The sequence below is a fragment of the Macrotis lagotis genome, chromosome 1 (genome assembly GCF_037893015.1).
Source record: "Macrotis lagotis isolate mMagLag1 chromosome 1, bilby.v1.9.chrom.fasta, whole genome shotgun sequence".
Taxonomy (NCBI): Eukaryota; Metazoa; Chordata; class Mammalia; order Peramelemorphia; family Peramelidae; genus Macrotis; species Macrotis lagotis.
In genome coordinates this window covers 310,082,739-310,095,211 of record NC_133658.1, presented here as the reverse complement: position 1 = coordinate 310,095,211, position 12,473 = coordinate 310,082,739, and the positions used below count along the sequence as shown (strand labels likewise).

The 12,473-nt window shown below is 35.9% G+C and overlaps 1 protein-coding gene across 4 annotated transcripts in view; it reads right to left on the bottom strand.

The window, feature by feature from the left end:
• SIAH1 (siah E3 ubiquitin protein ligase 1) overlaps nucleotides 1–12,473 on the bottom strand; it is a 64,558-nt gene that overhangs the window by 12,866 nt on the left and 39,219 nt on the right. The window contains exon 2 of one of the 4 annotated variants that reach the window (XM_074211402.1): nucleotides 290–373. The exons of 1 other annotated variant lie outside the window; for it this stretch is intronic. Coding sequence is in view for 1 of the 3 variants with exons in the window: in XM_074211399.1 (XP_074067500.1) it covers nucleotides 2,613–2,700 (88 nt within the window). In the remaining 2 variants the exon portion in view is untranslated. Of the gene's footprint in view, nucleotides 1–289; nucleotides 2,584–2,612; nucleotides 3,204–12,473 lie in introns of those variants that run through there. 2 more of the 4 variants (XM_074211399.1, XM_074211401.1) reach the window with 2 other exon arrangements.

Here is a 12,473-nt window from a genome sequence, read left to right as displayed (position 1 = left end):
AGGGGGGTTAAAGGGAAAGAAATTAGAAATCAAAATGTAAAGAATGTTAAAAATAAATATTTTTTAGAAAATATAACTTGAAGGGGTGGCTAGGTGGTGCAGTGTATAAAGCACCAGCCCTGTAGTCAGGAGTACCTGGGTTCAAATCCAGTCTCAGACACTTAATAATTACCTAGCTGTGTGGCCTTGGGCAAGCCACTTAACCCCATTTGCCTTGCAAAAACCTAAAAAATAAAAAACTTGAAAGACAAATGTTCAAATACATACATAAATATCCCCTAACTCTTACCTTTTTGTCTCAACACTGCCTATTCCTTTTTTTGTCTCAACACTGCCTATTCCTATGTAAACTTCTGGTCCTCAATTTTGTCATCTATAAAAGAGTTTCAATTAGATTGGTCTTTAGGTTTTTTGAATTATTATGGTCCTTAGCAAAGGACTCTAGCAAAGACTCTAAAGAAATTAAGGCTGTTTCAGAGAAATAAACATTACTATACACTCCTTCAGGAAAAGTCCACCATGTCCATACCTTCTCCATGAACTGATTTAGTCACAAAAAGCCAGAGTTACCAGAGTTACTACTGGGAAATAGCCAATAGATTACCAAGTGCTCCTAGGAAACATACTTAACTAGCCCTTGTTTAATGTGAGAAGACAGTAAGTATTCTCTCTAAGTTATATCACATAACAGATACCCTAATGCTGAACTAAAGGCCAATAACCAAGAGAAAAAGGTTCTTAAAACTGATTTAAATTTTATATATTTCTAGGAAAAATTAACTCATCTTGTTTTTATTTTAAGAGCTGAGAACATAAAATTATATTCAAACAGCAGTTTTTAAAAAGTCTTCATTTCATGTTATGACCAATTAAAGGAAAGGAAAAGCAAAGGGGGAGATGAGAAAAAAGAGGAGTTGGAAAAAGAAGAAGGGACAGAAACAGAGGTTTATTAATAGGCTCTGAAGTGAATGTTAGGCAAAACATTCATTAAACCCTAAAGTTCACTTAAGATTGTGGTCTTCAAAACATTAACCACCTATTATCACTAACACTGAATGATTCCTGCCACTGTTCTGTGTGTGTGGATCTGGCAATGGTGGAGAGGGAAGCCAAGAGGCCATGAACTGTAACAAAGGCATAAACAAGCCTCTTTTTCTACCAGTCAAAAACCCACTCCACTGCAATATAATATCAGTTGGTAAGTCCTCTTAGCATAACACACAAATCTAATATTAGAGCATGGTCCTCTAGCTAAATGTGCACAAGTCAATTTTGAGAGTCGAAACAAAGGTAAAATATTGAAAGTAAAACAAAATCCTATGGAATTTATTACTACATAAATGTAAAACTACCCATGCTAAACAACTTGTTCTAACAGTTTTTAGTTTTTAGTTTTGTCACAAATACCAGGAACATAAAGGGTTTCTACTATAACTATCATTTTCTACTGTATAAGATTTGTATCCTTATATACAGCAATCTTGTGTCAGATATCATACCATACAATGGATTAGCATACTAACCCTAGCCTATAAGAAGCATGTGTGTGCCTTAAGAAGAAATAGGAAGGGGCTGCTAGGTGGAGAAGTGGATAGAGCACCGGCCCTGGAGTTCAAATCCGGTCTCAGACACTTAATAATTACCTAGCTGTGTGGCCTTGGGCAAGCCACTTAACCCCATGTGCCTTGCAAAAAAAAAACCCCTAAAGAAGAAATAGGAAGTGCTCAGGTGGACAGTAACAGAATGAAAAGTAGATTTTATGCACTGTATCAATTCATCACCTGCCATATAAAAAAACTAAATATAATTATTAAACTTTGTTTCATTATCAAAAGGTAGTTAATTTGTATTTAGTATAAATGCCTTATCACAGACAGGGTTTCTGTAGTACTTAATGTTGCTGTTCCATAAATTCCACATAGGGCAGACACTAAGTGAAAAAAGTTAATTTTTCCTCATAACAATTCAATTAAACATTTAACACAAGATCAAAGCCAAAACCTATGATTTCAATATAATCTATCAAAATTATATTCCATGGATTTTTTTAACTAAGAAAATGAAGCACATAAAATTTTAATTCTTATGGTAAAGTGAAAACATAACAGTATTTCTTTAAACTACTAACATTGGTTCCATACATGTTCAGGTCTGCATCTAAACTGAAAGACAAAATAAACATATATGCAAAATATCAGCCTGGGAATATTTTACCACAGCCACAAAAGGGGCAAAATACACAGCCAGATGCCTCACAATAAACGGGCAATAGACCACCACCCATGCACAAGAGATTCAAACTTGTTAGACATACACCATTTGTAAAGAACTCATTTTTCCCAGGAGATAGGTAAACTTGGGGAAACTGTGAAGTGGCATGCCATACATTACAACTCATATACCTAAAGCTAGACTAAGTGGAAGTAGTATTTGAAGGGAGAGTAAGGAAGATGGTTATTCTGATTTCCATTACACTACACAAGGAAAAGTCTAAAGAATGTTTTTTTACTTTAAAAAAACTAGAAATAAAGTAGCAAATAGATCGATAGACTTTTAATAGTTTCAAAGAAAAAATCTTTCCTTTAAAATAAAAACAAGTCAAAGTTGAATACCTTTTCTCTTTCTTCTCGAAGATGCTGGCAGACATGTAAGCAAAACCCCCTTCCAGGAATATAAAAAATTAAGAGGTTTCCCCGTCATGAGAATACAAAGAGTTCATCCCCCTTCCCCACAGAAAAGGAAATAACCCATAACAGAGGCACCTCCTGGAAACCTCCAGTAACCAGACATCGAAGAGTCAATCCCCGGAAAGGGTCAGTTTTCTCAAGAGATAAGAAGGGTACTCATCATTCTTCATGAATCTCATCTCCCGAAATGGGACACCTGCTGCACAAGCGGAGAAGTGACGACTTTCCTTTCTCAAAACGCTTATACTGAGTTGGCACTTCACTGGCATTTGCAGGAGTCTCCTACACAGTACAGACGGGGCTTCCAGCGCTGCCTCTCCGAACACTGGGACATGTTTGGCTTGGAAGTTTCTTTTCGCTTTCCCTAGTTTTGTCATAAAAAACACCCCTTAAAAAGATTACTGAGTATCCCTATTTCACGATCAATCTCTCCTCCTCCCCAAAAAAAACCAAGTTATCACAATCACAGAGGTCTCTAGCCCAGCTTAAGTAAAAGCCTTTTGCACGCAAGAAGAGCAAGGGCGCCGGCCTGGTTCCCCACCTAGGCTAGCGCTCCACCCAACCAAGCCTCACAGCCAATGGGGAAGGAGAAACAAAGAAGGGCGCGCGCCCAACCCCCGCTGCCCCAAGCCTCGGCCTGCAGCATCACGTGAGGAGTGGGCGGCGCCACAGGACCTCTCCCCAGCTTCTGCCCCGCCCAGTCAAAGCTACAGCAAGTGAAGTCTCCGCGAGCCGCGGCAGTCCTGCCGGCGAACAGGCCAGACTGGGTCTGGGTGGCACTGAAAATCCGGCCCGCCCTAAGGGCAAGCGTACACCGACATTCACAAGAGCGGGGTTCAGGTTCAGTTGGGGGTAAGGACAAAACAGGGTGACCTTTAGCATCCTTAGATCCTTAGAAGTTGGCTTAACCCACTTTGGATTTTAACTGCATTTATTTGACACAAAGGCAGAGCAATTTGTAACAAAAATCTAAGCTTTACTAAAAAGTTCATCTCCTGAAGTAAATAGGATTTGTAAAGGAAAATAGCCTCAAAGAAAAACCTTGTTCCTGTATTATCTTCCTAAAATGTTAAACTACTGGTCCAATTTCATATCCTCTATTTTTGGATGTAATATCAAAAGTCTGAATGACTAAAAAAGGACAATGAAACAATATTACTATATTTGAAGACAAAAACATTAAACATTAAACATTCTAAAATAGAATGAGGACATCTCTCCAAAAAAGAGTTAAAAATGAAAAATCTTGCTCTGAATTTTTATACTTCACCTAAGGTTCAAATCTTGCTATCTATTTTCCCTACCTGGCACAGGTGGGACCTTAGAATGGCCCTGAGTTTGGATCTAACACCAACACCCTCCTTATCTATAAAATGAGTATGACACATCTCACAGTTGTCATAAGGATAAAATGAGATAATATTTGTAAAACACTTGAACCTTAAAAGCACTATATAAGGTGCTGCTAGGTGGCACAGTGGTAGAGTGCCATCCCTGAAATGAGGAGGATCTGAATTAAAATCCAGTCTCAGATACTTAATAATTGCTTAGCTGTGTGACCTTGGGCAAGTCACTCTTAACCCCCCACTGCCTTAAATAAGTAATTTTTTTAAATAAAAAAAAACCAATTTATTAAGTCAAGTCACTTCCCCATTCTGGCCCTCAGTTTCTTCATCTGTAAAGCTGCTGTTCAGTCATTTTCAATGACGGCCAACTCTTCCTGGTCCCATTTGGAATTCTTAGCAAAGTACCAAGAGTAATTTACCATTTCCTTCTTCAGGTCATTTAACAGCTGAGGAAACTGAGAGAAACAGTTAAGTGACTAAGCCAAGACCAGAAAGCTAATGTCTGAAGCTAGATTTGGACTCAGGAAGATGAATCTTCTCTCCCAACCTAGTACTCTACCCACTGTACTACCTAGCTACTCCATCTATAAAATAAGGGATATGAATTAACTGATCTTCTCTACAACTCTCCATTTTATGGTTTTGGATTGTTGTTTTATTAGGAGTTGAAGGAGAGAAGAAACTGGCATGGGACACAAACCCCTACAGACCTGAGTCCATTCCCCACAACTGATATTAGATCAATTAATCTCAGAAGCAACTTTCAGCAATAAACTTATTAAAACTTATTAAAAAGTCACTCGCACTGGTAAAAGGAATTCCCACACTTATGAATGAAATCATAGTTCGTTGTAAAAACAAAACTCCCTGAACAATTTTATTGAGTGAAAGCACTGTATGACTAACATTAAATTAACATACATCTGAAATTTTTTAAAAATGAGTTGTGAACAAAACAACATAGTGAGTTTCCTGATTATTCACTTTACAAATATAAATATAAATATCCAATAAAATTAATCATGCAATCTGATTATTTCACTCTGAAATCTCAAATTATTTTCACTCAAAATTAAAAGAATTTTCTGTCAGAATGCCTAACTATCCAAAATTTGCTAAATTAAAATAGGTGTCACAAAAAAAAATCTAAAAGCTATCTAATCAGGGGCAGCCAGGTGGTGCAGTGGATAGAGCACTCATCCTGCAGTCAGAAGGATTCAGTTCAAATCCAGAAAGATACTGGCTATACCTGGGCAAATCACTTAATCCCAACTGCCTACTAAAACAAAAACTTTTCTCAGAAAAAGAGATTGGTGACTTTACTACAGTAGTTTTTCACTATCCAGAACACAACTGAACTTTTACTCAAAGTTGAAATTAACTTTATCATCAATGTTATTTACATTAATTAAACAAACTACCAGAGTAACCAGAGACAGCAAAAATAAGAAATCATGGCAGTTTTTAAAAAATTTCAATGGCAAACAAAAAAGCAAATTAACAACTATAAACTAAAACTAAATTAATGCCAAGTCATTCACCTAATTTCTTAAATCTTCATTTGCTCAATTTCATACTGTTACAACTGAAAATAGTCCATTTTCATTCTATTTCATTCTATTTTCCAGAAGTCACAGTCAAGTCTTATTTTTTTACTCTATAAAACAATATATATAATTCAGACTAAAGTTAATTTAAAACAAATTTCAGGAACTATAATAAATAGATCACAGACAGAATAAAAATTATCTCAGGCAATAATCACATATTATCTCAGTATAAAATTATCCATCCTTTCATTTTACAAATTAGAAAACGGGACCCAAGAACTTGTAACTTGTCCAAGATCACATAGAGAGTATTTGAATTCAGGTCCCCTCTTCTCTTGGGCCAGGGCTCTTTCCACTCTACCACAGTGCCTCCCAAAAAGGGCCTTTTGAGCTGTTCAAGCAATATCACACATTTGAAAGCTGTTCAAACAATATCACATTTGAAAACTGCTTTAGTCCTTAAAAGAGATGCCTTTTTTACTTTTCTGTTCATAATACCTCATCTGTTAACTTTATTTTTCTTTACAGTTAATCAAAATGCCTCACATGTAGCTACTATAACTAATTTCCTATGTTGTGTTGAGTATTTTGAAAGTCATTCCACATTATTTCATTATTTTAAAAAGTTAAATTTAATTAAAATTAAAAAGATAGGCCCTTTCTTCCCCAAACTATGGCAAGATATGAACAAACAAGAAATTAAAGAGATGAGAAGTGATGGACAGAATGCAACTTATACTATCTAAGGGAGAAGCCATGTGGATAGAATTTTAAAAACCATCAAAGTAAGGGTCCAGGATAAAAATTAGTTAAAAGAAATTAGCATCAGACAAATCATATCAGACTCCCATTAGTATTGAGAAGTAAATAAAAGATTGATCTTGATTAGTTTCAATGAGCATACTAGATTTCTTTAACTTATTTGGTAAGTCAGGATCCTGCTATGTGGCATTAAAATCCTTGTGTAATAGAATATTACATTAAAACATCTCTCCCCCCCCTTTTTGGTGGATATAGAAAAGTATGACAAGTCTTGTTATTAAAATGTATATGTACCTTAAAAAAATGAGATTCTGGGCCTTTGAGGGGTCTCCCCCAAGAAGTACTTCCTCTTCACTGTCAGTTCCAGAGTCTAACAATTAAAAGACAAAGAAACACTTGCCCCTCACTCAGCATTTATTTTCTTTCCTACACACTCTGGCCCTTTCAAATAAGAAAACTGTGACAAATAAGTGTAGTCAAGAAAAATAAATTCCAATGCTATGTTTTAAAAATTATGTATCAATTTGCATCTGAGTTCATCATCTTTCAGGTGACTAGCAAGTTTCATCATTGGTGCTCTGGGAATCATGGTTAATCACTGCGTAATTCTTGAGTCTTTCACAGTTGTTTATTATTAAAATGTTGTTATTGTATAAATTGTTTCCTGTTCTCACTTTACTCAGTATCATACATGTCTTAACAGATTTCTCTGAAACTATCTCTTTTGTCATCTTTTATTCCATTACATCTGTATACTATAATTTGTTCAACCATTCCCCCCATGGGCTCCCTTAATTTCCAATTTTTTTGTTATTATAAAAAGCAGCCATAATTTTATTTTGGGAGGGGGGTATATAGAATCCTTTTCCCTCTTTTGTTTCTTTGGAGTATAGGTTTAGTAAGACAGAAAGTTACAGAGAGTGGAAGTTTTTTTCTCCTTTTAAATTGATGCAGCTCCTTTACTCTCTTCTTAGCAATTGTTAGATTCCAGTTGGCACATTTGCCTTTATTCTCATTTCTAGACTTTGGGCTCCCATGCACCAACAAAAGACTTCATATAAGGAGCAGCAAAATCTATGTCAATTATTCTCAGCACATTTCTTAGTCCAAAACCCCAGTTAGAGAAGATCCAGAACTGCTTCAGGGGGGCAGGTATAGAGATCACTATCACCCTCCAAAAAAAATTATACAAATTAAACATCAGTTGATGACATTTATCTTAAGGGCATCATTCTTTTTTCTTCTTTTTTTAAAAAAAGTATCTGCACACAGAATAATACAAAAGATTCTGTTTGATTAAACTGTGAATTTCCATTTCATACCACTTGCTTTTGTAGGGGGAAAAATGCAATGTATTACTTTTAATATGATCTTGTCTGTGCTTCCTTCTGTACATTAAAAAAGTTCAAATTAAAGGGCGGCTAAGTGACGTAGTAGATAAAGCACCAGCCCTGGAGTCAAGAGTACCCGGGTTCAAATCTGGTCTCAGACACTTAATAATTACCTAGCTGTGTGGCCTTCGGCAAGCCACTTAACCCCGTTTGCCTTGCAAAAAACTAAAAAAAAAGTTCAAATTCAAAAAATGTTTCATTACTTTCAGTGACTTGAAGGGTTAGGAGTGGCTAGGCACCCTTTTTGTTTTGTTAATAAAATAGAAAAGATTTAGGAAATCAGGCTTTGGCAGTTTATCTCTATACCTCCATTTTATAGCTGCATTTCTGATGCCAGTTTTTACCCAGTAGTCCAATATTATTCAAAAATTAGGTACCATATATGCTGGCTTGTTTGATTGATCCCAGTTTTATAGCTGTATACTAGTGCTTACTTTGCATTTATTTACTTTGTGTATTAGTTATGTGTCTTCCTCTTCATGGGTAACAATGGGGCATTTGGGCTGTCCAGTGTTTGGTCTCACAAAATGTCAGACCCATGTCTGCATGTATTTCTTACATCTTGACAAAGCACAAGAGAAATAATGGTACAGCCTATTCTTGCCCATGCTTCTTCATTACCCTTTGGATGACCCTCAACTTTAATTCTCCTGAAACTTCTATTTCATGACTCACAACCATTAATCATCATTGTAAAATAATACAAGTATTTAAAAAAATGAGCCTCAAGAAGTCAAACAGTTTTCCTTTCTAGGAAGGTTCCATATAATCCAAACTACTTACAGTGATATTTTATGATAGCAGGCAAAAATAGCAGTTGATTCTAATTAATGGAGGAATGGTTAAATAAATGATGCTACGTGAACATGTAATGGACAAATGCTATATGTGTACATGTACATACGTGTATACTACTATGTACATAAGAAATGTGAAAATTTCAAGTATATATGGGAGAGACATGAATTGATGAATAAGGAAAAGAACTACAACAACGTAAACTGAAAAAGCCAAAGACACCAAGAGCTAAAGAAGAAATGAGAAACTAATAATCCTTTTCCTCCTTCTAAGAGGAGGAAACCTTTTGGAGCATTGCATGTATTGTTAGACTCAATTTGTGTGGATTAGTTTTGTTGGAACTATTTTTTTGTTCCCTCTCAAATTTATTCTTTCTTATAGAACATGGGTCTCTGAGGTAGAGTAAAATTAAGAATGAAAATGACATAAATTTACAAAATCCTAAAGTTTCTCCCCTCTTCAATCCATCCTTCTCACAGAGCTGCCAAACTACACAAATTTAGTCCGACATTCGTCTCCTCAGTCAACTCCTGTGGCTGGAGTTATTATCTAGTTATTCCAGGAACAAATATAAATAACTTCATAATATAACCCCCCCCAACCTACCTTTTCAACATGCACTAATCCATTTACTAAATACTACAGTCCAGTCCCCATACACTGTACTCCATCTACTGACTCTTTACCTTTGTTCTGCTTGTCCCTTACACCTGGAATGTATCTCCTTCAGACCTCTCAGAATTCCTAGTTTCCTTCATTGCTCAGGTCAAACTCTAGCTCCAGCTTCTAGTGCCTTTTACCATTCCATCCCCAGCCCATCTGATATCAACCCCTTTACCCCCAAAATCAGTTTATGTGTGCATGCATATTCTTTCTCAAAAGAAAATAAGCATCTGGAGGACAGAAACTTTTTTTTATTTTTTGCCTTTATATACCCAAGACCTAGAACACTGCCTGGCACTTAATAAAATGCTTGTTAATTGACACTTTAAAAAATAAGAAATCCTCAACATAAATTTGAGAATAAAAAAAGTCATTATAAAAAGGCAATCTGACTAGGCCTCCTCATCTTCCAATTCAAGTGCACTGTCCATATTTATGTACTGATGGACCAAGCAAGCCGCTGAGCCATCACAAATGTGTCCATCCACCTGCATGTCTTTGCCTACTATCATCCAATAAAGTCAAATAAATTCTCGTGAGATCTTCTATTCTCTTTTCAGTCAATTGTGTGTCTAAAGATGTGGTCTGCTACAGAATAAATGTGTATATGGATTCAACTAAAAAAATTTGGATAGGAAAAAAGGAACCTAGATCAAGTACTTAATATTTTGTCATTTATGGATGGGGGCTAATAAAAATCCAGTTTCTTTTCCCCATTTTGTTGTCTTTAATGCTTTCTCTTCTCCTTTTTGTGGTAGGGGCAAGTGCTATTAATAATACAAATGTGGTTCAAGTCATTCATTGGTGATAAAGAAATTCATTATAAGTATCTTTACTGACAATAATAACACAGGAAATTATACCAAATGAGCTACAGCAGGAAAAATACATAAGAAATAGCTATGTAAACTAAAAGATACTGAGAGCTATGTTATTATGATGAGCTTGGCCCAAGAAAAGAGTTATGGAAATGTTATTTGCTTCCTTCCCTTCTTGGGGGGTTGGGGTGAAAATGAAGAAAAAAAAAAGGAAGGGGTATGAATGTGGAAAAATACATATACTGCCAAGCACGACTGATATTACTGGTTGGTTTTGCTGAATGGCTTTCCATTTTACTATTTCTTTATATTTTGTTGCAAGGAATGGCTTGCAGGTGGTAGAAAGAATGAAAGTCATTTAAAGAAAAAACTCATCTTTTTTATCATTCTTTTTCATAATTCAACATTTTTCTTCTATTCTTTAATCCTTGAATACCCTCAGTATGAGTTTGCTTACCTAGACTTACTCAAAGTTTTTCTTTAAAATTTGCTACTGATAATCTTCCAGTATGATCCTATGAAAAAAAATTTATTTTTAAACAGGTGGCCTTGGGAAGGGTTAAGACAGTCAATGACAAGAAAATAGAACTGTTTGCTGGGTAAAGTGATTTCAAGACTCTAAGATTGTTTTTATTAATTACGTTTCAACAACATCCTCCTGAAATGTTAAAAATCTGTATTGATCTGTTTTATCCATTTCTTATTTTATGTCAACAGTATGTCAATTTCAAGAATTATCGTAAGGTTAAAATGAGGTAATGTGTGTAAAAATATTTTGCAAATCTCAAAGCTACATAAATGACATCATTATACTAGTTCTCTGACCTTTGTTGTTACATCTCCTAAATTTTCACTGTATCACTTTCCCCTCCCAAATAATCATATAGTGAGCATTTTTTTAGGTTTTTTTCCCCATCTTGAATGTTTGAGTTCCTATCCTGGGGTACACAGATTATAGATTCAAGCTTTTTATGCTGGAGCTGGAGTCTGATTCTTGATTTGTCATTGACCAAGACCTTGTCTTTACAGTCTAGGCTTTTGCCTTTCTTTTGCAGAGGTTTGTTTCCTCCTTATGTACTTGCCAATGCAGAGGGTTTGTTCACAACCCAATCCTGTCTTTTGCCCCAGTGTTTCCAGGGTTCAAACTTTGGGTTGGATCCCTCTATACTGACTTGCTATCTAGCTGCTGGGTCCTATGCTGCTGTAAAATTGTCAGCACCTGGACTGGACTGCACTGCGGACTTTACTTTTCCCCCTTTCCCCCAGAGAGACAGACCTTCACTGAAGATCCTCCACAATGTGTACTGTTGAAAACTTCTTTGGACCTCTGCTGCTTAAAATTATTTTCCATTTCCTTGATGCCTTAGGAAGCAGACTTAGTAGTGGTATTGCTCGGCAAAGTTTCAGGGATGCTAGGAGTTATTTTCTTCAGAGAACTTTATCTCCTTTTCCAGCTGACCAATTCTGCTTTTTTAAGGCATTCTTTTCTTTTGCCTTTTGTTTTGCTTTTTCCATTAGGCCTAAACTCCTTCAAATGCAGAATTTAACTAAAGGAAGCTAATCAGGAAGAAATAAAACTCTTCCCAAAAAAGTCAAAAATTAGAAGAAAATGTGAAATATCTCATTGGAAAAACAATCGACCTCAAAAACAGATCCAGAAGAAATAAATTAAAAATTATTGGGCTACTTGAAAGTCAAGATCAGAAGAGCCTAGCGTTCATTTTTCAAGAAATAATACAGGGGCGGCTAGGTGGCATAGTGGATAAAAGCACCAGCCCTGGAGTCAGGAGTACCTGGATTCAAATCCGGCCTCAGACACTTAATAATCACCTAGCTGTGTGGCCTTGGGCAAGCCACTTAACCCCATTTGCCTTGCAAAAACCTAAATAATAATAATAATAATGATGATGATGATGATGATGATGATGATGATGATGATGATGCAAAATTGCCCTGGGATCCCAAAAGAAAAACTTCCAGGAATTCCAAAACTCCCAAATCAAAGAGAAAATTCTAAAAGCTGCCAGAAACAAAAAATTTAACTACTGAGGTTCCATACTCAGGATTACACAGGATCTGGCAGCATCTACATTAATTAAGGGCTCGTAGGGATTGGAATATGATATTCCAGAAGGCAAAAGATCTTGGTTTACAACCGAGAATCAACTACCCAGCAAAACTGAACATCCTCTTTCAGGGGAAAAAATGGACTTTCATTGAAACAGGGGACTTTCAAACTTCCCTACTGAAACAGAAAGTTTGATCATCAAGCACAGGAATCTGAGGAACCATAGAGGGGGTGGATGAGAAGAACTAACTAACTTAATGATATTGAACTGCTTGTATTCCTACATGGGAAGAAGATATTGATAACTCATATGAACTTTCTCATTTATAAGAGCTGTTAGAAGGAGTATATAAAGACAGGACATAGGAAGGAGAGGAATAAAATGGTATA